The following is a 25,734-nucleotide window of genomic DNA, read 5'->3' on the forward strand; positions in this document are numbered from 1 at the left end:
ATTTCAAAAGCATGGCCAAAAAGTTTTCAAAAAAAAAATCAGAGAATTTCCTTTGAAATTACTAAGTTACGATTACAATACCCCATCTACTCTTCCAAACTTTAGCTTTCTCCGCCCTAACTCGTTCAGATAACCCTAAGTCCTCCACCAAGCTAAGCGACAATTGCTCCTAACAAGTTTTGGCATTATTTTGTGAAATAATTCATTCAACATAGAAGGATGTATATAAGTAGTACCTACCTCAAGTCTCAACTCACGCCATTGAATTATTTATCTTTTATTATTGCTATGGAATATAGTGTAAATTGTTGAAAGGATTTAATTATTTCAATCATATATGTCGAACTTGCGTAATAAGAAATGCTTGTACAATATTAAAATTATTGGTCATTATCTAAATTTTACAATTATTTATGAATTTTATAAGATTTTATTACGAAGACTAAAGAGAAAATAATAGAACCTGAACAAACTTATAGCTACACTTAAAAGTGTAGCCATATTGTACAGCAGTCATCAATAGCCATGCTTTAAAAGTGTGGCAATAGATAAAAGCGTGGCCATAGGTCACCAAAAGCGTGGCGATAGAGTAACCGGCACGCTAGCAGATGTGACCCTTTCAAAAGCGTACCGGTAGCTCAAAAAGCATGGCAAAAAGCTATCGCTACGATTTTTCTAATTTTTTGTCACGCTTTAAAAGCGTAGCAAAATCCTGGTTTTCTGGTAGTGTGGTAAGAAGTCAAGTTACCTCAATAACGAGTTCTTTATAAGCTCAACTTGAAAAAGAGAGGAAGGAGAAAGAAGAAATGAAAAAAAATTGGATGAGACAAAAAGTAAATTGAACTTGGTAATTGAGAAGTTAGGAATATCAACTTCTTTACATTTGCAAAATAATGAAGATGATAAAAGTGAATCAAGTGACTTTGATTATTGTTTCGGCTCAGTCCAACAAGAATCGAGGGTCCATTAGACTGACCCACGACCCGACGGGTTACCGACCGTTTGAACCATCAGATGATATGATACCCTTCACCAACATTCGGACAGCTAGCTGAAGGTTTTAAACAAATGGGCCCAAGTGAAAGGGCCCACCCGAAGACAAAGGATAAAGAGGAGGAACCAACCCCTCCTCTAAGGTATGTCACATTATTACCCTAATTAGCTGCCTTCTCATATGGAAACTTATTTTAGCATCGGAGTGTCCTTATAGGGTGGCCCCACCCGTCGATCAACTAACGTAAGCCACCAGCCTTCCACTCTATAGATCTCATGCTCAGGATCCAATCCCTATCCTATTCAACCTTTCATCACAACGGACCCCCAAGGAACCGAACAATGGTGCCGTCTATGGGGACCTGACATGAGTCTGAAATAGAGGTTTTTCCTCGTCCTAAGGACGAACCAGAGGGGGAAGGAGGCCACAAACGTCAGGGAGGTTGCCTCATGAGCAGAGTGAGCACCGGTACTTCTCGGAGGCACCGAGAAACTCCCTCTGACCAAGGCCCCTCCCATGATTGATTTCCAGGAAAGCATCCGTTCGGCGGTAACGGCAGCGATAACTCTCGGATTATGCAAGAGCTTAGGCACAGGGTTCAAAACCTCAAGAGAGAGTTGACAACAAAAGACCGGTACAACCCCGAAATTAGCTGTAACACCGCCTCGCACGCAGAGCCCCGGCTCAGCCATTCTCGCACCCGGTCCCCTGTGAGGAGGTCGGGACAAAGGCGCCAGAAAGAGGAGGACGACGGGCACGGTCAAAATGATGGTCCAACCCAGTCCCTCTACTCCCGTTGCAAGTCGAGAAGTCAGGAACGTAAGGGGGAGCGGAAGAGGAAACGTCGGGATCCCGTAGTGATCAACGCAACTCCTTTCCACTCTTCCATCCTAAAAGTTCGATTACTTAAGAACTTTGATAGATCGACGGACATGAGGTACGATGGCACCAAAGATGTAAACCCCAGGTAATTAATAAATAATTAGCTAATAAATTACTTATTATTCAAAGAAATTAAGAAATAAAATTTTATACGTTGAGGAAATAAAAATATTTGAAATACAAATTTAGATACAAATTTTTAAGATTTTGGCCCAAAGTTGGGATAACGGACCGAACCGATTTAATCGGGTCCGTATGGGGTTCAAGGCCCAACATATAAATGAAGAATTAGCCTTCTCTTTTCCCTCATAAATTGAAACACGCTGAATTAGATGAGGGAGGGGGCGAGAACCCTAAACCTGTATGACACAAAAGATTCATTAGATCATAACTTTCAATCCGCAACTCCAATTGACGAGTCGTCAGTGGCCACACATTCATCTTAAAATTCTCTTCAAATCCATTAGAACAACGTGGTAAGAAATTTGATATTTATTACCCATTTTTCACCCCCTTCAATTTTGTTATTTTGGGTATTAAATGTTGAGGAATTTGGTATTTTTGATGAATTAGGTGTACTCTAGTAACGAATAATTGTTGGGTTTTGCTCAAATCATCCGTGGGTAAAGTGAAAAACTTATTTTTCTGGTGAATTTTTCTTATTTTTATAAGATTAGGTATTGAAATTGTGGCTATATATAAAATTGTGTAGTGTTAGATTGAATTTATATGAAATTAGACTCAAAGTGGTGAATTGGAACAAAGTTGTGGTGGATGCAAGATGGTTGGGTTGATGTAAAGACCTTGGGGCTTATGAAGAAGAGAATTTGTGGTATTTGTGACTTAGGGAAGAATCGGCTAAGGTACGGTTTTGGTTTCTCGTAGTTAATGTATAATATCATGTGAAAACTTAGGCTAGCTAACCGTAGGATAAGTTGAATTATGTAAATAGTGCATGTTTAGTGGATAAGAAATAAATGTTGAGTTTGATGTGAATTGTAGTTGAAAATTATTGAGTGGTATTGATAAATTTATATATTGAGGTGATTGTGGTGTGGTTGGTGTTGAATTGATATGAATTGGTTGTTTTGTTTGAGTAGATATGGTATGTGTATATAATGTGTAATGTTGATGATTAATGTTGGATTTGATGAGAAATCAGGAATGAGTATGTTGAATAGATTGCAGGTTTTGGATGTTAGCATGTTGTGAAATGAGTGAAGAGTGTATAAATGGGGTTTGAACACAATTGGTATTGTTTTGGTTGTGAAATTATTGGTTTGAAATTGAGAATCTTGAACAACTAGAGATTTTGTAAATTTTGGTAAAAGCTTATTTTTGACCAACTTTGACGGGCTATAACTTAGTTTTCAGACCCTCAAATTTTGTAAAAGCTTGTTTCAAAAGAAAATTAGGTCAGTGAAGTTTACAACATTTGAAGAATGGACTAAAAATTACTTTTAACGAAAAAGTTATGAGCGTTCGAAATTGGGTGTGTAAAACTGATATCTGCAGACTTAATTTATGTCGTAACATGCATGCATACGCGAGAATGCTCTCTGTTCAACACACTTGCGTACGCATGAGGTGGATGCGTACACAACTTTACCAATTTTCACACTCATGTGTACGCAAGAATGGCAAAACTTGGAATGTGTGCGTACGTGGCGATATCTATGCATGCGCGAGCCACCCCCTCTGTTTGAAAACCAGCGTTTAAGGGAGGTGCTCGCCTACGCGGAATTGTCAAAATTTACAATCGTCCGTACGCAAGTGGCATGCGTACACATGACCACCCTATTTTAAAAAAGTTGCATTTTTTAGATTTTAGCCAATTCTCTATCTTTCCAAACCTCTTTAACACATACTTAAAGTCCGTTAGCGAGTTTTTAAGCTTTGGAACTTGGATGAATACGTTGAATAAGTTTAGTAGATAGTAAGAAGGATTTGTGAAGTGGATAATCAAGCTAATGAGGTGTTGGTAACGATGAATGAGAAGTGATTGATAAAGATGATGATGATAATGATGAATGGCGATGGAATGAGGGATGAATTGAAGTGATGATGAGCGTGATTCGGTGATTATGATTATGAAAGGAGTTAATTAAGTGATAAAGAATTTAATATTAATATTTGTGATACTTGGGCAGTAGCAAGGATTGTGGTTCGTCTCACTTGCTTTGGGTCAGTGATTGAGACACCTGGGCAGTAGCAACAGTAGTCGTTTATTCCACTTGCTCTGGGTTGAGTACGCAATAGTAGTGGTTCGTTTCACTTGCTCTGGGTCAAGTGGGTAATATGCAAGGGGTTGTGGCTCAGTCCCACTTGCTCCGCGATGTGGTGTTTCTGTCCAAGGTTTGCTACCGGACATGTCAAGTTTGGCTATATAACTGACAGATGAGACTCATTAGCCATAGGACAAGCATACATCATATGTATTTTTTGTTCTTCTTGAATGTGCATTGTTTTGGTTTGCCTAACTATTTAATTATGCTTATCTGCTACTTGCTCTACTTGCTGTATTTGTATCCTATCTGTGTTTTCTTTGTTTGATTTGTCTGTATATGTACCTGAGAGACCCTCTTTTGGCAGAGGCATGATGAGGATTTTCCACCCGGTAGTTAGAAAGTTTGAGGGAGGTAGAAGGTGAAGAGTTAGATTAGCGTTAGAACTTCCTTAGATAGATTACTGATATTATTGGTTTAGAGTAAATTTTTAAGCTTTAACTGAGTGTCAAAGTTTTAGGAATGCTTCTGACTTTTGCGGGACCTTTTATATTACCTATGTGGGTACCTTAACCATACTGAGAATCTCCGGTTCTCATCCGATACATATTTTGCTGTTTTTCAGATGCCAGTCGAGAGGCACCTCACTGAGCATTTTGGAGACTCTTTGGAAGCAAAAAATTCTTTTGGGACTTGATGTTTTGTATTTTGCTTATGTATATATATGTGAATAGATTCTCTGCCCTGTACTTTTGTGTAAGTCCCTCTTAGAGGTTGACAATGGAGAAATAGGTGTTTATATTGTAGTTTGAGTTATGTTTTGGGTTTTATATATATATATATATACACTTTGGCCAATCTTAGCTTTGCAGGTCAATTTTGGAGTTTAATATTAGTATCTTTTGAAGCTCTGATCTTTATATCTATTTTATCCTTCCTTTCAATCTCGTTTATCCGATTTATGCTTATCCATATAAGTGTGATGTGATTTTCTGTTTTGATTTTGTTTAGCTTCTTCTTCAAGGCTTCTAATTATAATCTCTTTTAACTATATTCATTTATATACAACTTTTCGATTTTAGAGGTCGTAATACCTCACCACCTCTGCTTTAACACTTAAGCGTAAGATTCTGTGTGGTAAGTGTTACAAAAGACCCACAAGAACACATCACGACTTTCGAGGCAAAGATGAACCTAAAAGGTATGAGAGATGCAGTCAGATACCACGCGTTCTCGATGACCCTGGCGGGGCCGACAATCCATTGGTTCAACTTCCTACCACAAGTGTCCATAACGGCCTTTGTGGATATCTCTTAGAAATTCCTCGCCCAATTCACCACCCGAATCGTTAAAGAAAAATACCCGATTAACTTGTTGGGGGTGACACAGCGGGTTGGCGAGCCCACAAGGAAGTAGCTGGACTAATTCAATGACAAGTGTTTTGGAGATTGAGTGCCTCACAGATTCTGTGGCCAGTTTATGCCTCATTAACGACCCAAAAAAATATAATTTAGTTGATAATATTTATTTATATAATTTATTTATTATTATTGCAAATAAAACTATTAAGAAAAATATGCTAAAACTAAACTGGCAAAGTCTCACTATTTGACACTACATTCATTGTATCAAGACAACTTATTTTCCATCCTTCTAAAATAAATTGTGCAACTTACTATAACATATTAAATATCAATCATGTTCTCATAGGTAACGTTAAGTATATGAAATACATTATTAGTTCTGAGAAATGAACTTTTTACTTATATCTTGAATTAGTATATTGTAAATGCTAACTAAAACATTTCTAAACATTCACAAATAAGTTTTAAATAATTAATTATTTTTTTTAGTGAGATATGTAGATGTATATGTATATGGATAAAAAAAAGGTTAACTTTAGATTATATGTTTAAACTATTACACCCTAAAAAGCTAACCTTTAAACATTAGCTGGAAAAAAAATGATAAGTACATGAAATTAAAATCTATAACTTCTGTACAGTTTTAACCAAATCTATATTAACACGTTAAATAATGTATATTATGTTATGACAAATAACATTGAAATCATCCAATAAATTGTTCACTATAATGCAATACACACTCTAATAATCATGAAAAATGAGTCATTTTTAGTTATATTTTAAATTAGTATGTAATAAATGCGAAGCTATAAAATATTTTAAAACACAAACAAAAAGCTTTAAATAATTTATTATTCTTTTAGAGAATTGTACCCTAATAGTTGTATAAAAATTAATCATTTTACATGTATTTTAAGTCTTTCTACCATAATATAACCTTTTAAACATGGAGCGAAAATAAAAAAAAAATTAAATTTATAATTATGACTTAAAACCATAATATTAATAACAAAAGTTCATTCAAGTCAAGTTATCAAATTCTAAAAGAGATTATACAACTTTCATAAAATTTAAATAAAGTTTAGTGCATTATACATATATATTATGTTGTGATTAATAACATTGCAATCATGAAATGCATTATTCATTATAGTGAATTATATATCTAATAGTTGTGAAAAGTGAATTCATTTTGGGTATATATTAAGTTAGTAAATGCTAATTTATATATTAGAAAGGTAAGAAAGAGTACTAAAATATTTTTTTATGTATATTCTAATTGTGTGAGAATGATAAAGTGAATTCATTTTGGGTATATATTAAGTTAGTAAATGCTAATTTATATGTTAGAAAAGTAAGAGAGAGTACTAAAATATTTTTTTATGTATATTCAAATTGTGTGAGAATGATATAATATATAAGAACATTTATAAGTGTTAAGAGAACTAAAATAATAAAAATATAATATTTTATAATAAATATTTAAATATATTAAATAATTTTAATTAATGGTAGTTGATCCTAATATATTTTAATATCTCTCACAAACTCAAGTTATTTAAAACGACAAAATAAAAAATTACAAAAACTGACAGAATAAATACAGACAAAACTATCAAAATGGAACGCAGATAAAACTACCAGAAGAATGACAAATTGTGAAAAACCTACTAAATAGATGGCGAACTGCCAAAAATTGCCAAAGAGGTAGCGAATTGCAAAGAGATGATGAATTGTTGGAGGATGGCAAATTGTCAGGTGACCAAAAATATATAGTATAGTTTCTCCATAAGAATAGATAAATATCCCACAAAAATGAAAAACATCAAAATTAAAGCGAAAATTATAAAAACAGAGGACAAAATTAAAAAGAGGACATCAAAAATCCTTAGGAAAATTCACATAGAGGTGCCACATCAGTTGGTACATTATTTACCACGTCATCTTCCAATATGATAATGTCATGTTAAGCACACTACTGATGTGGAAAATGACCAACAATGGTGAAAATATTGCGGGTGGAGATAAAGGTGGTGGTGAACGGTGGCAGCAACTTCTGATAGCATGTGTCAGCAGTGATGGAGGGTGAAATTTTGCTCGTTCGACTTTGAACACCACAGCAGAGAGGATAGGACGATTGGTGATGGATGAAAATGTGAGAAATGGGTTCGAAATGAAACTGAAAGAAGCATGACTATTGGAGCTGGACAGAGAGTTTCTAACGACATGTGGAGTAACATCCAACGGTGGATGACAGTGGTATTTAACTCATTAGACTTGGAAAGACACGACAGAAAAGAAGGACGAATCGGTGAGATGAGAAATCATCAAAATAGTGACAGAAAAAAATGTTATGAAGAAAAAGTGTGAAAAACACGTTGATTTCATAGAAAGGAAGCATCTTATTCTCTTCAAGGAAGATATCATGACTCTAATATCACTTTAGAAAAGTAAGAGAGAACAGTGAAAGAAATATTTATGTGTATTTAAATTGTGTGAGAATGATATGATATACAAGAAAAAAGAAAAAGCATAATTAAAATGTCAATATAGTGCATGATCATTGAGTATGATAAAATCAGAGTTTAATCGTAATTAACAGGTATGTAAATAGTAAAAAGATAAAAGCATAATTAAAAGTAAATAACAAAGAGATTAAACTAAAAAGTAATCAAGACAATTAACTAAAGGAAAAGAAAGTAAATTCAAATGCTTAAGAGAGTCAACAAACATTTTATATTTAGTATTTTTGTCAATCAAAATTTTTTTTTGTGGGTACAAAATAAATTAAATTAAATTCTTTTTCATGGGTAGTTATGTTAGTGTTTTTAAATTTTGATGGTTAGTACAGGTCTACAAATTTAGATTCGATCCATAAGATATCTGTATTTGACCTGTAAATCCATCAAATTGTATCCAAACCAATATGCAAATATACAGAATTGGAGCGCAAATTTTAGATATGTATTTACAAATCTAGTCACAGATCCAAATCATAAAATTTTATAAATAAATATTTTATTTTTATTATTTAAAAATTTAAAATATTTTAGTAGTAATAAATTTAAAAAAATAAAAAAATTCAAATATTTTTTAAGTTTTAAAATTTTGATTTTTTGACCAATAATATTAAATATTTAATCCGTCAGATTTGCAAATTTATATATCAAGTCAGATAAGATCATATCCAAACTTAAAAATCGTAGATATCTGACTCAACCTGATATTTTAGTGCAGATCAAATAAAAAATTTGTTTATACAAGCTTACACTCCTAGTTTATCCCTAAAATATAAATAAATAAAGAGAAAGTCTATGGATTAGCAATTTTATTAAAATTTGATCAGCATTTAACTAACACAAAAAATGAACAATCCTAGATCATTAGATATAATATCACATTATTTAAGTAGCATTTTGCTGTTACTTTGGCGCCAAAAGCAAGTTTGAACATACAGAAGCCTCGTCCTCATCGTTTCTGAGCTTGAACCCGGACGAGAATGTACGATTCGCAGGAAGTGGATTTGGATTTCGAAGAAGAAGCTGACACTGTCTTCGTCAACGACACCTCATGCTCCCAGGGCCACCGTTCCTCCTTAAATCTCCGGACTCAGCTCGGCGGCTCCATCTGCCTCCTCTGCTTCTCCAACCTCGTCTCAAACCCTCTCTCCCCAACCGTCCACGTGTCCTATGCTCTCTCCCAGATCGAACGGTCCCTCTCTCACCCTCCTTTCCTCCGATCGGTGCTCGCATTCCACCCTCACTTCCTCCTCTCTCCTCTCGTCGCTGCCCTCTCCTCCTTCGACGATGAGCCCATTGCTGCGCAGATTATCCGCCTCATTGTCAATCTCTGCGCATCCAATGATCCCTCCGTTCGACAAGAGTTCGTCGGTCGGGTTTCCGATAGGATTGCCTCCGGCACTCTGGCCTGGAGCTCCCGTCAGTTGCACATGGTAATTTTGATTTCTTTCCGATCATATATGTTTTGGATTCTTGGTTTCATCTGATAGTTTATTTGTTTAAATACCTTACATGAAATCGAATGTAATGCGGTGATATGTTTTTTGCATGTAACGAATTATTTATCTAGTGATGCTTTTAAATTGTGATTGTTGTTATGTTGCATTTACTGAATTGGGGAAATTGGACTAAAATTGAAGTTGTTATGAATTTGTATGCATTTCCAAGGCTTCCAAAACTATGAGATTTTGCTCTGACTGGAATTTCTGTAGCCACAATCACTGTAATTTCTGTGATTGTGGTTGCAGTCATGGTTGTTGTTTTGGTGGCGGATCACAAATTTAAACTTCACAAATGACTCTATGCAGTCTTGGAGTACAATTAACAGTCTATATGACCTCCAGGTCATGAGTTCAAGCCGTGGAAACAGCCACTGATATAATTATCAGGTTAGGCAGCATATATTACACCCGTTGGTGCGGTTCTTCCCGGACCCTGCCTTAACGCAAGATGCTTATGCGCCGGGTTGTCCTCTTCTTTTACTCTATTGGAACATTGTAGAAGAGTTTTTATTTCCATTATTCTTGACAAAATGAAGGGAAAATTTTATTGACTTTTTTTTTGTGTGGTTTGAGTGTACAGATACACTGCCTTGGGGTTCTTCTGAATTGTGAAAATGATGATCTAATAGCACATATCAGAGATGTATACAGCCTCATTACCATTCTTGTTACCGGTCTTCAATTGCCAAGGTAAACAAATGTATTGGTTCTGATATGCATAATTGTTTTTCCGAATTTGATTTGGATGTTGTAATCCCTCTACTTCCTCAGTGCAGTGACGAGATCCGTGGCGAGATCCTTTTTGTCCTTTACAAACTGTATGCTCTTAAGAATGCATCTGCTGAGGGAGATGACACTGATATCTTAGTTTCCTTTTGTCCAAAGCTCCTGTACCTATTGGGAGATGTTCTCATGAAGTCTCAAAATGATGATGTTCGCTTGAATTGTATTGGTCTGTTATCAATCTCACAATCTTTTTGTTTGTTGCTGAAGTTTCAATTTTCAGTATTTCTGTTTTGTTTGTGACGAGGACAGTTTTGGACATTTAGTAAGATTTGACATCAAGAATTTCTATGATAGTTGTTATTGGCAGTTACACTGGTTCAGCATGCAGTTAGTTAGGTCGGTCTTGGTGTGTGTAGTTAGTTAGAAATTCATTCTCATTTCATTTAGAGATTACTAACATGTCTTTTGTCTTACGTAGCTTGTCATGTATATTTTCTCATTCACAATTCCAAGCTCTCTCTTTTCTCTCTGTTACTTGGTCCTCATGCTTTCATCTTAAGGAGCTTTTACCATTGGCATTCTCCAAAACATGTTTTTACTCTTTTCTTGCATTGAAACTCATTACAAACAAGATGATACAATCTAATAGATGTTTGCAATTAGGAGGCCCGAGCCCCTGGTGCTGTTACACGCTGACGATATAAAGACACAAAAAGGTTGCCATAGTATGCAGAACTTCATATATGATCATCTGTATATCATGATATCAATAAGATTGGTTTTCTGCTTGTATCTCTCTGAGATTATGCACACATAAGCTACAGAGTATATATGCTAAGCAGACATTGCTGGATTAATGAATTGAGTCATTAATGTTAGTCATCCAAACGGCTTTAGCAACAGTAAAGACTCACTCTGTAGTATGACATAACTTTCAGTATTGTTTTACTTTGACTAACAGTTCTCCTTCATTATTGATTAGCACTTTTGACTATGTTGGCTCAAGGACATTTGCTCAGGGAAGAAGGTGCATATGATACTTGTTACCTTTCTTACTCTGATGGAGCTGACTCTGAAGAAAACATTGAGGGAGCCAAGGAGTTGTCTCTGGTTAATCTGCTTGCAGAAGCCATCAAAGGTCCACTGCTTTCATCGAACAGTCAAGTCCAAATCAGCACTCTGGATTTACTATTTCATTATCTGTCTTCCATCGGAACTTTAGACAATCAGATTCATGTCATGGTAGAAGAAAACATTGCAGATTATGTATTTGAAGTATTAAGATTATCAGGTAAGTACACACCTAAAAATTGCTAACTAGTATGTCCATGTGTTAGTGATAGGTTCAGGGAGTAGCAGAAACAGTAGGCTTTATTGATGAATAGGGATTGCAAATCACAATTCCCTTATTGGAATACACGGTTGAAACTACCAACTGTGGAGAGAGTTCTTCCTTTCTAGTTCTAACAGTTTTAACAGAAATTCACAAAACTAAAATTAACTAATCAACTAGTATTTATAGGCAGCAGCTAGGACTAAGAACTATTGCCCTTATGCCTGCTAGTGAAGCACAAAGGAAACAACCAGATAGCTAATTCACAGCAATTAGGAACTAAAACAACTAAAAACCAGCAAGTAGAATACTTGCCTTTCCTCTTGTAAACTAAACCAAACCGGTTTCTATCAGTTACAGTTTGGATTCATTGCTGATTGAATGAAATGTATAGTCAGTTACCTAGATGAGTTTGATTGGTCTAGTTTAGCTTAGCTCATCTTTTTCCTTTTAGAGTTTGTAAATGCGATTCTTAATTTGGATCTTCATGTTACAAATAAATGAATTATGTTGTTCCATTTTTATGAACAGATTGTAAGGATCCTGTAGTTAGGATGTGCCTTCAGGTACTTGATTTTTTATCAACTGCTAAGGAAGCTTTCAAACTAAGGCTTGTTATTGGGTTTCACACTCTGATTCCAGTATTACATTATGTGGCTGAAGTTCCATTTCACCCAGCTCAATTCCAGACTGTGAAGCTCATTTATGAATGCATTTCTGAGTGCCCTGGAGCTGTATCATCTTCTCAAATGGAGGAGTTGGTTCTTGTTTTGATAAAAATGCTTAAAAAGAATTCTAATGGAGAGATGGGTATGACTCCTGATACTTTTATAATGGCTTGCTCAGTCTTTGTGGTCCTTATCAGATCTCCATCTTGTAATGGAGATTTAGATCTGCCAAAATCTGTTGAGGATGCAGTAAAACATGCCGCATTATCTTGTATCTGCATCTCTGAAAGGGACATTAACCAAATCTTGCAATGTCTGTACCTACTTAAAGAGGCATATGCATACAGTCACGATGGGAACACCATCAACTCTAGTAAGCTGACACTTAGAAGCTGCATTATAGATATATGTAGAACACATTTGCTTCCTTGGCTCATATCTGGCATCCATGAAATGGAAGAGGAAATTGTCCTGGCTGTGCTTGAAACTTTTCATTTGATACTTTTGCATTCTAGTAATGATGCCATGGAATTTGCCGAGTCCCTGATTTCATCCAGTTGGTTCAGTTTTTCATTTGGATGTTTGGGTTTGTTTACTGGAGATAGGATAAAATATAGAGTATATTTGTTACTCAGCTCACTCATAGATTCTCTCCTGGGAAATGATTCTGGACAACCAATTAGAGATGCTGCATTGGACCTACCATCCGATCCTGTTGACTTAGTCTTTCTACTTGGGCAGAGGAGAAGTAACAATTTAAACTTGCCCTCTTGCCAAACTGCTATTTTGCTGATTATGTATACTAGTACACTATATGATGAAAGGTTGTGCCTATTTCATTTTATTCGTATTTCTGTATTTGACAATTCATCAACATCTATGTTTCCCTAACAACTGTATTTGACTTTCATTTACCAGAATTGCTGATGAGAAGTTGGTTTTAGCTTCCCTTGAACAATATATTCTTCTTAATCGAAGTGATTTTCATGATCCAACCAATGATAACTTTATAGTGACACAACTGGTAAATCTGTACGGATTGTTAAGGGGTCTTGGCAAGATGAACCACGAAATTCATTACAGTCAAGAAGCTGAAGAGATTCTGTTTCGGCTCATAAAGAATGATGAATGGGATTTACTTTCTGCAAGGATTCACAAAGTATCATTGAGGTGGTTGTTTCAACAAGAGAATATAGTCGAATCTTTGGATCATCAAATTTTAGCATTCTGCAGAAACTACAACTTAGAAGGAGGTGACATAATTATTGGGAACATTTATCAAACTATAGATGTACAGACGCTTGCAGAGTTAGTATCTGAAAAAGATAATTATGGAGCTAGACTTTTCGTATGCTTATTGGCACAGCTCTTTGAGGAAGGTCAAGAACATGATGTGATTTCTGTTCTGAATCTTATGGCAACCTTAATTCACATCTGTCCAGCTGCTTCTGACCAGCTATCTTTGCATGGAATAGGGTCAACAATGAGTACTTGGTGCTATTCGAGCAATACCTTCTCAGAAACAACTTTCATGTCCATCTTGCTTTTAGTTTTTAACATTTTGAGTTCAGTGCATCCTGAAGCACTTTCAGCTGATCAGAGTTGGATTGCAGTAACCATGAAGGTATATAATTAGGCACATTGCTTCCTATTGTTAGAAAGCTTGTTTAGAGTATTAAAGTTGTTTAGAGATTATATAAACTAGAGTGAGACCCGCGCAATGCGCGAAGAGATAGATTATTTATATTATATAGTATATTTTAATAAATGTTGTATTAAAAATATTTTAGAAAACATATTATAAATAGATTTTGAATTTATTTATTTTTAAAAAAGACATAAGTTATTTATATTAGAGTTATACAAAATTGCATTTTCATTTTTTTTTCATTTTTCGATTTGCATTAATGGCTACACTTTGTCTTTTCTTGCAGTTTTTTTGTTTGTAAATAATTAAAAAAATAAATGAATGAGAATGAAAAATATATAAAAATGTTATATTAAATTTAAGAAATTTTTGACAATTAGTATGAGAGATTAAGAAATGAAAAGTAATAAAAATTTTAATATGTATAAGTCGTAGAATTTGAATATTTGTAATTAAAATTTTTTATAATTATTATTATTATGACACTTTTAATGTATGTTTATTGTATTTAATTAGTACTTGATGTTTCAATTGAATAATAATAGATAAGAGTTTTTTGTTTTAATTTTTTTAGAACATTTTACTAAATAGTGATTGGTTGATTTTCATCTTTTGCCAAGTCATTAGAATTGCTAATGTGGCATCATTAGCAAAGAAAAAATGGTTTAAACTCATTGTGAAGAGAGTTGGTATCAGCTTTTATATATTATAAATAGATAAATAGATTAATCATGACCATGTTTAGATATTCTAGTTTTGGTTTGGTTAATTTATCATTTTAGTCCTTGCAATTTACGCTAGCTTTGGATTTGGATTTTGGAACCTGGACTTTCTAGTTCCGTCTCCTAGTCCTAGCTATTTATCAGACTTAGTATAGTCAGTGATCCTCCATATGTAGTCTCAATCAAATGATGCAATATTATCGAGTTCTGATCATATGGGTGTCATTTTGCCAAACTTCTACATTTAAAATCCTGAAGGAAGCTAGCTAGTATCCAGACTGCAAAGCATAACTCTTGTGAATTGCCATGCTCATGTTTGAATTTGGAAAAGTATGATAATATGAATAGGTAACAGGCCAAAAACAACAATCTGGGGATCAGTTGCAAGAATGATTTTGAAATATTAGAATCGAGAGTCTAAAATGTAGTAACTAAATTGAACTGGATTATATAATAGCAAAACCACAGTCAGAGAAGGGTTGAATGCAAATGTGCATTGATGCTACCATTTTTTTGTAAACAAACTACTTGTAACACTATGATTTGTCCAGTGATTGTTCTAACAGCATGTTACTGATTCTGCAGATGATGGAGTATTTTATTCCACCAGAAAATTCTGATGTTTTAAGTAATGAAAGTCTCTTTGTAATTGGTATTCTTTCCTTGATTTTGCATCTTTCCACCAGTAAAGCACTTGAGGAGGCATCAAAGACTATTCTTTTCAACACTAGCATAATATCTGTAGTCAATACTGCAGTCTGTGCTGCTGCATCAAAGGGACCTGCTTTGGTTGACCATGATGAGGGAACAAGCACTGGAGAAACATTAATCTTTGTTCTTTTGCTTCATTACTTCGCTATTAGAAGGTATAAAAGTTCGTATCAGCATAATGAAATGATAAATTATACATATCCTCTTCGTTCTGATTAATGTCACCATACGACCTCAATATTACATATTTTTCATCAATTATGTTTTAGACGCTAATTTTTCTGTTCTAGTTTGCATGCCACTGTTCAAGGGGTTGTGGATTGGCAAAACTTCTTTGTTTCAACAAATCCAGCAGAACCGCTACCCTTCATTGGCATCCACTGCCATGATTTGTGCAGAATTCTGCATTTTGGTTCTCCTGTGGTCAAGATTATTGCTTCTTATAGCCTGTTAGAGTTGTTTAACAGAGTATCAAATCAAATAAACAATACACATGAAGAGTTGAAATGCTCCGTTGGGTACTTAATGTCCATAAAGAGTATATTGGAAGGCCTAGTTTTTTATGATGAAACGAGAGTGGCTACAAATTGTGCCGTTTGCCTGGCAATGCTTCTGAGATGGGAAAAGCTGGAAAATCAAACAAAACTACATGGAAAGAGCAATTGGTGCAGAATGATTATGGAAGAGATGACAGTGTCTTTGGTATCTCCTCGTTTAGCATCTCCGTCACTTGCTAAAAGTCAAAGACCTGCCATACATATAGCTACTGCTATGCTGAAACAGAAAGAAATTCCTCGGTGGATGAGAACAGTGTTTAACAATTCATGCATATCTGGCATACTTAATAGCATTGATGCAAGTAGTTTGAGCTTGGAAACTCTGGTTTTACTTCACGAACTACTCAAATCAGACTTCTTAAGTACTGAGCAAACTGCAACTATAAGTCAAATGCTCCAGGTAACTCCCATTTTTATGTCTACAAGTTTAAACTACAAATGCTCTATATTTAGGGTTAACTTTATTACACTCGCATGAAGTTTAAAATATGTGCATTTTACACAACTAGATTAGATGTCATAGCTATGCCATTTCTATTGTCTACAGGAATGCAGAAAGCACATTTACACAAACTCCGAGTGTCTCCCGTCTGAACCAATAAAGCAGGTCCTCACCACACCTTATGATCTGGGAGACGTTTACAGCTATCTCATTGATTTAATGTCATCAGAGACATACATAGATATGGATTCATGGGGATTTCATGTGGGTAACAAGAGGCTCTTAGAAGAAATAGAATTGTTTTTGAGGACCCTCACTGTAGATAATAGATGCAGATAGCTTAGGTTTCAAAATGGTAAGCATGTTGGAATTCCATTACCAAGTATCATAGTGATTCTATATATATATGTATTTACCTCATGATCGCCATCTTCATCATCATCATTGCCCCTCACATAATCACGCTAACTAGTGTAATCCCAATGCAAAGAAAATGCATAAACTACCTGGTATCATATCACCATTTTCTGGCCGTGTAACGTCCCATATTGTTGGAGAGGAAAACATGTCTTGTAAGAGTGTAAATACTTTTTTCTTGTTATACATTTTAAATCCTGGAGAATCAACCCAAAACGGAAAATATTACAAGCTGCAGAGCTGATTGTAATGTAATGTATGATAAATCTATAATTCCTAAACCGCTAGTTACAAGTGTTTTTTTCAACCTCCTAATCCCATCTGGACAATAACAGTAATGTGAGACATTGAAACTTTTGTTATCTGTTTTACATACTCCATCTCTTTTGTTATCTGTTTTGTTTTCATACAATGAATGTTACTTGCCACTATACATTGATACTAAAGTAATAAGGTCATGATATGTCCATGTTTTCCTTTCTCTATACTCTGGGTGAAGGGAAGAGTATATTTCTTCGCAGCTTTTTAGAAAATGGCCTTTACCAAATGCAGTAAGAACCAGAGAATCTGTTTCCATTTCTACAACTCGGTAATGATACCGCATTCTTCTCCATGCTTCTAAAGTTCCACTACCATCAAAGCCGATTCTGTTTGCATTGAATACAATTCCAACAGTGACTATATCAGGCTTCACTCGATACATTGGCAATAGCGAGAGCAAAATCCTCAAGCTCTTGAAATCTCTCATCTTCACATAAGCCAGCATGATGATATTGGCAGTGGTAACATTCCAATGAACATTGGCATCTCGCATTTCTTGAACAATTATATCCATACCTTTTCGACTCAGAAGACATGCATAAGATGGGAGGCGAAGACACCATACAAGGTCAGATTCACCGAATGCTGGACATAAGGCTGAGCTTTAAAGAAAAGATATTTTTTTTTTTTTAAAGATTTTATGGAAAAGTTAAAGTAATTTTATATTTGAGTATTTTATACAAAAAATCTTTTTATTTATCAATTATGTTTGGATATAACAATATAAAAGTATTTTTTTGTTTATTTATTACATGAAAAATATCTTTTTTTGTTAAGAAAAAAATATCTTTTAAAAATGATGTAAATTACAGCTTCTCAAAAAAGATATTTTTCTAATTTTTCTAATGCTTTTATTTTTACTATTCGAAATTTGCTAAACACGTTAAAAAATAAAAAAAAAATTTCATTGAAAAAAAATATTTTTTTTATTAAAATAATGGCGCCCAAATATGCACTAAATCTAATCGAAGGTCCTCTAATCTAGAAAATATGTAGTTCTTGATATAAACCTCAGCCACTTTTCGTATCAAATCGTCATCTAGACGTGTTTTTGAGTTCAACAATTTTCTACAAAACATTTCCATCTTTTCAACCATAACCAAATGTGGTGTAAGCATCGAGTCATTGCAATCAATGTTGAAGATTGCAAACGCATTCTTTTCAAAATCATTCTTTGATATAATTTTTCCATCCTTTGGAGTACCCCACCACGTGAATAGTCTTGTACAACTATATATTATAAGTGATCAGGAGAACAACCATCCAACTCCATCTTTTTCACACACTTACCAATCTCATCATACATTTTAAATTTACCATAAGCTCGTATTAATCCGTCATAGTTTAACTCGCTAATCTCATCATACATCTTGTTATAGTTTAACTCACTAATCCGTGATTTCTCAATCTTCTTCCACATGTCAAATACCTATTATTCACAAATACCCTGGAATCAATTACTGCAAGATGCTAAGGAACTATGAAATATTAATCCAAAAAGAAGGAAGAAGAAAACCCTTTTACACATCAAAAGGCAATTAAATAGATTCCAGACATTGACAATAGATTTACATGTGTAAATCAATTCATTTTTGTTCATCCATAAATAAATGGAGAGTTTACATACATAGCAAGCAAATGAATGAGTTACTGTGACGCACAAGTGTTTTATCCATACTAAATGCACTACCCACCTAAAAATTCATAGATTTATTTCATAAATTTATCATAGTCAGTAGTCAAATAAGGAACCGTATCATATTCTCACTTATTACACATAAATCATTATGAATCTTAGTTTCTGTATGTATGGTGTTTGTGAAGCAATTGGTGTGGAAATGGAAGTGGTGGCTGTGAGAACGAGCTTGTGTCAAAGAATTCTCCATTTTTTTTCCTCTGTTCAAATTTTCTATGGTTTGTGGAATGTGAACTTCTTAGGGTGTGTTTGGTAAACACGTTGGGGAGGAGAGAAGCCCGTTTGAGCTTCTTGAAAATTTCACTTTGATGTTTGGTAATTTTTATTTTTGTGAACGCAGAATTGATTCTGCCTCTGAACCCACGTTTAGGAGAAGCTCAAATTTGTAACTTCTGCGTTTCACGTTTCACGTTTCATGTCTAGGAAAAGCTAAAATATTTCTTTTTTACCAACCCTACCCTTCATTTTCTTCTATAAAAATGATACTAGTAACTATTATCTTCACAGTCATTTTTAGTAGTTCTTCCTACTTCTTAATAATTTTTTAGTTCCATTTTTTTCATCAAAATCGTTCGGATTTATTTCAATCACTAACAAATTGAAATTTTTTTATTTTTATTTGATTTTATTCATATGAATTTTATTTATGTTTTATGGTATTTTTTTTGTTCATATGATATATGTTGTTGGTTTTATAGAATTTTTATTATTTCTTATCTATATAATTTTTTTTCTATTCTTTGATGTACTCTATTTTTGTTTTGTATTAATTTTTTTATTTTTTATTCTGAATTTGTAAAATTTGTAATTGTAATTGTAATTATTATATACTACGTTTATTATCAAAATTTTGAATAATATAAATTATGATCCTATAAAAAAAGGACAAAATAAATAAAAAATTAATTATAAGTAACAATAGAGTCATAAATAATAAAAATTTATAGTCTAAAATAATACTAAATTAAAGAGTACCGACGATACTAAAAAAAATTATAGAATATTTTCTTTTTGTGTGACATTATAAAATTTATAGTACTCTCTTTTATATTTTTATTTTTTATTGTATTTATTTTATTTATATGATAAATATTTTTTATATTATTTTTTATAGTATTCTGATTTTGCAGGTATATAAAATTGATGTCTATTTTAGTAATTTTTCATCTAAAAATGATTTTGAGTAGTATAATCCAAACAACATTTATTTTACTATAATCAATTTTGATATAAAGATTACCAAACATAAATCACGTTAACCCAAACTAACTTATCATCAAAATCAATTTTATGCAAACTCTGGTTTGCAAACTGTAATCCAAACACACACTTAATGGGGGGCCATCATTTAACGATTTAAATTATTAAAATAAACTAGATTTGGTCTTCAAAAATTTCTATATCAAATATTTTAATCCCAAATAAATTTTTATTCGATTACCAAAAAATAAATTAATTCTTTATAAGTCATCGAAAATTATTCCCATCAACCAACTTGAGTTGGTCGAATAGTCAGCTCACTTGTCTGCGCAAGTGTCGGGAGTTCGAACCCCACATTGTACATGCAGCAACTCTTTGACCAGCGGTAGATCCTTAAATGGAGTTCAGATCCGTAATGAATTAGTCCTTAATCTGTCAGGTTGGGAGATACCGTTTGGGTAAAACAAAAAAAAATTTTATAGTTATATTTTTATCAAATTATTTTATAATAGAATTTGTTAGAGATTTATTTATCTAACAAGCATATTAAAAATTTTATTAAAAGTAACAAAGAGATTAATTTTTCTAACAAAAATAATTTTTTAAAATTTTTAATGAATAAAAATATATTAAATAACAAAATTTTCGATCTAAAATTTTTTAAAGATCAATTTAAATATTTACACAAATAATTATTAGCATATAAAATAGAAAATCCAAGAAACTACATGCTTGAGGAAGTTCTAGTGACAGTTCCAATAATGCTTCATAACATTGTATCCAATCTAATTCGAATCTGCTGTCCAAGTTATAAAAATTCTATTAAATGTGCAACATTTGACAATTCTTTGTCTTGCGTTTATCTAATTGTAAATATGATTTTATAATGGTGATTTCATCCAAATCCTATAGAATTGTAAGGGTTATTTATACTTGATTAGTGTCACCATTAAGCCATTTATCAAGTAAAATTTTTAAAAGTTCATTAATGAATTCATTAAATATTTTTACATTATATTGTATTTTATGTTATTTGCATTATACCACCCTTAATGTATATGTACTCCAATATAAATGGGTGCATTTTGCAAATAATTAATTTTTACAAAATGTTTCAAAATAATAAAAACAGTGATTAATCCCTCAAAGACCCTAACTTAGTAACTTATCTCCTCCCTGGCCAGGATCTGGCGACCTATAGTAAAACCCTCTCGAAATACTCTTGTAAGACCTACTGCTTCTTCTTCTAACTCATCGTTGGTATTCTTCGGTGTCTCACCGACTGTGTTAAGTTATTCCGATGAACCATAAATTGTAGTTGAGGCAGCTCAAAGGATTGGACTGCGTTAGACATCGTTGGTTGTTCCAGCAAACAACCACAACCTATGTTGTCGATTTTCCTGTTAGGACTTCTTTAGATCCATCACTAGTTGTGTATTTTTTCGAATTTCACTTCCAATTTTTCGTTTTTTGTTCTGTTACTCACTTTCTGTAAACACTGTTCGTGGAAGAAGACTATTTCAATTTTGAATCCAGTAGTTGATCATAGTTGTTCATGGTGGTGTTAATTAGATTGATGGCTAGTGATGCATGCTCCTCAAGCACGAGACGAAGCAGAGGTGGAGGCGGCGGACGACGCGAACTCATAGTTGGATATGCAAACTCATATTTGTTGCAACCTGGGGATGTGAAAGATGGTGTGGCCCCAAAATGGTTCTGCGAAAAATATGTCATCTTACATGTTGAAGACAAACACGAACCCGAATAGGCTATCTTTTGGATGCCCATTATTAAAGGTAAGCTCACAATTCTTCATGTATGCGTACTAAGTTTATGCTAAAATTGGTTTAAATTGTGATTTATTGGATTTGTGGTTTAAAGTCTGGATTTTGTTGAGTTTTTGTGGATGTGATTTTGAATTGTTGGGAATGGCCTGAGAATTGGATATGAAAATGATCTGATTTCGTAACTTGTTTGATGTTGAATTGGGTTGATTTTATAAATGATTTAATATTGGAGCTGGTTGATTTTGAAAAATGATTGAGATTTAGAAATAAGTTGATTTATTGGAAATAAATCGAATTAGAGAAATAAATTGATTTTGAAATGATTTGACATCAAACCTGATCTGATATCAAAATTAATTTAAAAATTAGAAAGAATTTTTGAGATTTTGAGTTTAGGGATTAATTATAATGATATATGTGGATTAGAACAAACAGGAGTGTTTTCTACCAACACATTTTCATTGTGTTTGAATCGATTTAGGTAAAACAAACACATTACAAATTCTTTGTGTGGGTTGATGAGCACATTGTAAGAATTGGCTGCATGGTGCCAACAAGGGCATTAGGTGACACTCAGCCAAATGATGTTGTAGAACATTTGGGAAAAAAAGAACTGGAGAACATGATGGCCAATCTAGAGGAAAGAATAGTAAACCTAGAGAACAAAAGAAGCAATAACTATTGTGAAGATGGCTTAAAGCAATTATCAAATAACGCAACCAATTCAAATGCGTTTTGTAATCCTTCTAAAGAAGTAAAGTCTAACATCTTAGGTTTCCTAACTACCATTAGTGGACTGAGAAAGAGATCCACATCACAACGCAGGGGATCTGCTGTTGAAAACTGTTTGTTTCAGCAGCCAAATACGAAAAACATGTTCAAAGACAATGCTGCTTGGATGTTAAAACAGGGAAGCCCCGCGAGAAAGAGACATTGTGCTGCTGAAAATGTTGTAACGGGGATATAGGCATCGCGAAGCAAAGCTGTTGATGGTGGTGAAAAGGAAAACGAGACACATGTGAACACCAACATGAAGTTCAACTGGTTTAATAATGAATATGGAGTAGCAGAAATTAGAAACACTGTTGTGGTGGATGAAGATTCCAAAAGTAAGATACCAAATGATTTTGGCAGTGAAGATGTGGCCTCATATTTTGTGTACGTTCAAAAAGAAGTCGTGAATTTGAAGAAGTCTTGTGAAGTTGAAGACAGTAATTTGCAAGTCAAAAATGAAGAAATTAAGGTAATGGTAATAGCCATTAGTTAATGTCTTGTCACGTAATCATTCTTCTGAAATTGAACTAAAGTTTTAAGATATTTTTTTCAAATGCTTGCAAAGAAAGTTGATGGACTGACAAACGCCATGGAAGTAGAGTTGAAGAAAATGAAGAGAGAAGCAGCTGCAAGAGAGAAGGAGGCTTCATCAACAAAGTTGGATGATAAGAAGAAAACCAGAAGCACAAGCACCTCTAAAAGGTTCAGTAACTTAAAATTAATTTCCATGTTTGGTCTGTTTGTCAAAGACTACACTATGACATTGTTATTAAATTGTTGCAGGGTGACGAAAGATCATTGATGATTCTTTGTTTGGAGATAGTTCGAGGCAAATTATTTATCTATGATAGTCTGTGATTTTTCCTTCTATAATGTAAATGCAAAAATGAGAGAAATGAAAAGAAAAAAAACTGGTGATGCAATTTCCTAAAATAAACTTTCATTGACGAAAGTTCAGTATTGAAATTTGATTATGTATATACTGACGTGTTCTTGTTCAACATATAGATCCATGTATATGATATGGTCTGTGATTGTGACTTGTGAGTTAGTTATACTAGTTCGTCTATAAATTAATGTTGGATAAAATTGCTATTATCTTAGAGTAACTTGTCCAAATACCAGAAATAATAATTTTTTTCCCCTGACATGAAAGCTTAACAATGCAATCATCTTATAATTCAATGTTTGGCAAGTCTGAAAGAGTCGCAGGCATAAAATTTGACAAAATTTATAGATTCTATGTGACTCCCCTGACAGTAATCATCTACCCACCACAATAGATAATTGACACCCGAATAGGGTCTTTATTACTCTAGTTCATCACCAAACTTCACAACCATTATTTTTCATTCCAATCTAGTAATATTCAATGAATGTGTGGGTTATTGCAAGCCTAACTATATAAAGACTAGGTTGGGTTATCCTCCAACACTGTTGTGGTTCTTACAATGGTTGGCATGAGACCTGTGGCCATCATGTAAGTTTAGTTTTTACTTATTTCAAGTAGTTAGTTAAAAGCCTATTTATATGTTGTCATTTTTGGTCAAAATTTGTTGCATACTAAGGTAAAGGTCGAATTTTGTTGCATACTAAGCTAAATTATTTCGACCGTGTGTATTCATCGTCATCCCCATTGATCTCTTGTTTGGAACAAAGGTGTAGGATAGGAGAGGAATTGGTATTCTCTAATTTTCCCCTAGTATTAGTTTAATTAAGGAAATAATGTGTGTATGTTGTGCTTGGATTTGGGCTCTGTGAACTAACCCATAAAAAATATTCATTTTTATAGTGCAGGTCACTGTACAAGTAAAGTGGGCCAGCGCCAAAAAATAATCTTCATGACAAGTTTCTTCATCTAGTGGCCCGAAAACTGTAAACTGCGGAATAATGTCGAAGAGAATAGATTCTAGCTCGAAGGGCTGATTCTTTTCCCTTTTATATCTAATTCTAATTAATGTAAAATATATTTTCTAAAACTAAAATAATATCTTTTCCTAATTATAAATAAAATAAAAGTTTAACCAAAATAAATTAATTGATTCTCGTAGCCTTTGGAACGCATTGGGGACCACTCCTTCATTAAGGTCCACGCTGAACTTGAGAATTCCTAAGTTCAGCGTGGAGGAGGCAGTGGCTAAACTCGTGCTTTTTCTTGAGTCCATGCTGAACTTGGATTAACCTAAGTTCAGCGTGGAGTGATGCGCGCAAACTTTCTTTAGAGCTTTTGATCTGGCACTGAACTTGGAGTGTGGGGTTGTATGTATGAAATGGAAGAAAAGGGTATACTATTATATATCGTTGGAAAACTCTAGAAGTTACCTTTCCAATGCTGCAAGAATCATGTCAATTGGATCTCTGTAACTCAAGTTATTTCTGTTTGAGTGCAAGAAGGTCGGGGTTGATAGCATCATTCGCTTTCTTCCTTTTCTGCTATAAAACTCCATCAAATCCATCCGAATACTACCTTAAATAAACAGAAATTGAAAACTCAAAGTAGCATTCATAGTGGCTAAAGGTAATTAAATCTTGATTAAACTCAACAATTTGAATGCAAATTCACTAGGAAAAGATAGAAAGGATGCTCACACATCACCTAGTTGCTCAGTTGGCTAGACTGGTTATTGCTGTCTGATAGATTGCCAGTAGCCTCAATAGTTCTTTGATTTTTTCTCTTTTGTTACCATTTGGAATTCCTTGGAGCTCCTTTGCATATTTTTGTAATAGTGACCTTTGTAATAGTGACCAAAGTGGGGCAAACGGACCAAAAACGCTAACGGGTTGGACTGGGCCCAAACCGGGCCCAAGACCCAACATATATAAGCTCATTTTCCAACCCTAAGAGAGAGGAGAGACGTGATTTTGAGAGGAGAAGAAGAAGCGAGAGTGCTCTTTTCTCCATACTTACTGTATGTAACCTGGAATGACCTCTTCATTTTTGTGCCATTGTTCCCAGCTAATTGACTTTCAGATACTTTGTCGACTTTTCTTCTTAGTACTGGATGTCCAGGAGATCTCTTGATCAATGGTGCTTGTGGCTTATAGTCAGCTAATGATGTCTCTTGCCAATATGTCTCACTATTGACAGGCTTAATGGTGATCTCATAAGTCTTCTGAATGACATTCATGGTAAGCCACTCATGAACAAAGTCTTATAATTTAAGATTTAGCTTATGAAGTCTAGAAATAGCAGCTACAACTTACTTACATGGCAAACCTAAACAATCATAGTATGTGCATAAA

General features: G+C 33.9%; 2 protein-coding genes and 1 pseudogene across 5 annotated transcripts; 2 read left to right on the top strand and 1 right to left on the bottom strand.

The window, feature by feature from the left end:
* The first annotated feature begins 8,967 nt into the window (after nt 1-8,967).
* Nucleotides 8,968-16,635, top strand: LOC130940108 (protein PUTATIVE RECOMBINATION INITIATION DEFECT 1-like). The gene is made up of 9 exons (XM_057868160.1): nt 8,968-9,420; nt 10,070-10,179; nt 10,266-10,441; nt 11,198-11,506; nt 12,080-13,040; nt 13,135-13,840; nt 15,172-15,452; nt 15,588-16,254; nt 16,402-16,635. Exons 1-9 carry the CDS (start codon nt 8,968-8,970, stop codon nt 16,633-16,635), a joined length of 3,897 nt encoding a protein of 1,298 aa, XP_057724143.1.
* Nucleotides 16,636-17,027: 392 nt separating this feature from the next.
* On the bottom strand, nt 17,028-21,284 carry LOC130940109 (pentatricopeptide repeat-containing protein At4g14190, chloroplastic-like; annotated as a pseudogene).
* Nucleotides 21,101-24,371, top strand: LOC130940540 (microtubule-associated protein 70-5-like). Of its 4 annotated transcripts, none has more exons than XM_057868705.1 (4): nt 21,101-21,726; nt 22,199-22,960; nt 23,057-23,193; nt 23,275-24,371. In XM_057868705.1, exons 2-4 carry the CDS (start codon nt 22,748-22,750, stop codon nt 23,291-23,293), a joined length of 369 nt encoding a protein of 122 aa, XP_057724688.1. In that variant the 5' UTR covers nt 21,101-21,726; nt 22,199-22,747; the 3' UTR covers nt 23,294-24,371. The 4 variants fall into 4 exon arrangements, with proteins under 4 accessions (XP_057724688.1, XP_057724689.1, XP_057724690.1 ...); XM_057868706.1 differs by having other exon boundaries at nt 22,491-22,960; XM_057868707.1 differs by having other exon boundaries at nt 22,543-22,960.
* The last annotated feature ends 1,363 nt before the right edge of the window (nt 24,372-25,734 follow it).

This window comes from Arachis stenosperma, chromosome 7 (assembly GCF_014773155.1).
Source record: "Arachis stenosperma cultivar V10309 chromosome 7, arast.V10309.gnm1.PFL2, whole genome shotgun sequence".
NCBI classification, from domain to species: domain Eukaryota; kingdom Viridiplantae; phylum Streptophyta; class Magnoliopsida; order Fabales; family Fabaceae; genus Arachis; species Arachis stenosperma.

What these genes read in the sequence shown, in the direction of transcription:
- LOC130940108 (XM_057868160.1), top strand. Translation starts at nt 8,968, where the DNA reads ATGTACGATTCGCAGGAAGTGGATTTGGATTTCGAAGAAGAAGCTGAC. An exon ending in AGTACACTATATGATGAAAG is followed by an intron (nt 13,041 to 13,134) that starts GTTGTGCCTATT and finishes TTCATTTACCAG; the next exon opens with AATTGCTGATGAGAAGTTGG. An exon ending in CATTACTTCGCTATTAGAAG is followed by an intron (nt 15,453 to 15,587) that starts GTATAAAAGTTC and finishes TTTCTGTTCTAG; the next exon opens with TTTGCATGCCACTGTTCAAG.
- LOC130940540 (XM_057868705.1), top strand. Translation starts at nt 22,748, where the DNA reads ATGAAGTTCAACTGGTTTAATAATGAATATGGAGTAGCAGAAATTAGA. An exon ending in TCAAAAATGAAGAAATTAAG is followed by an intron (nt 22,961 to 23,056) that starts GTAATGGTAATA and finishes ATGCTTGCAAAG; the next exon opens with AAAGTTGATGGACTGACAAA.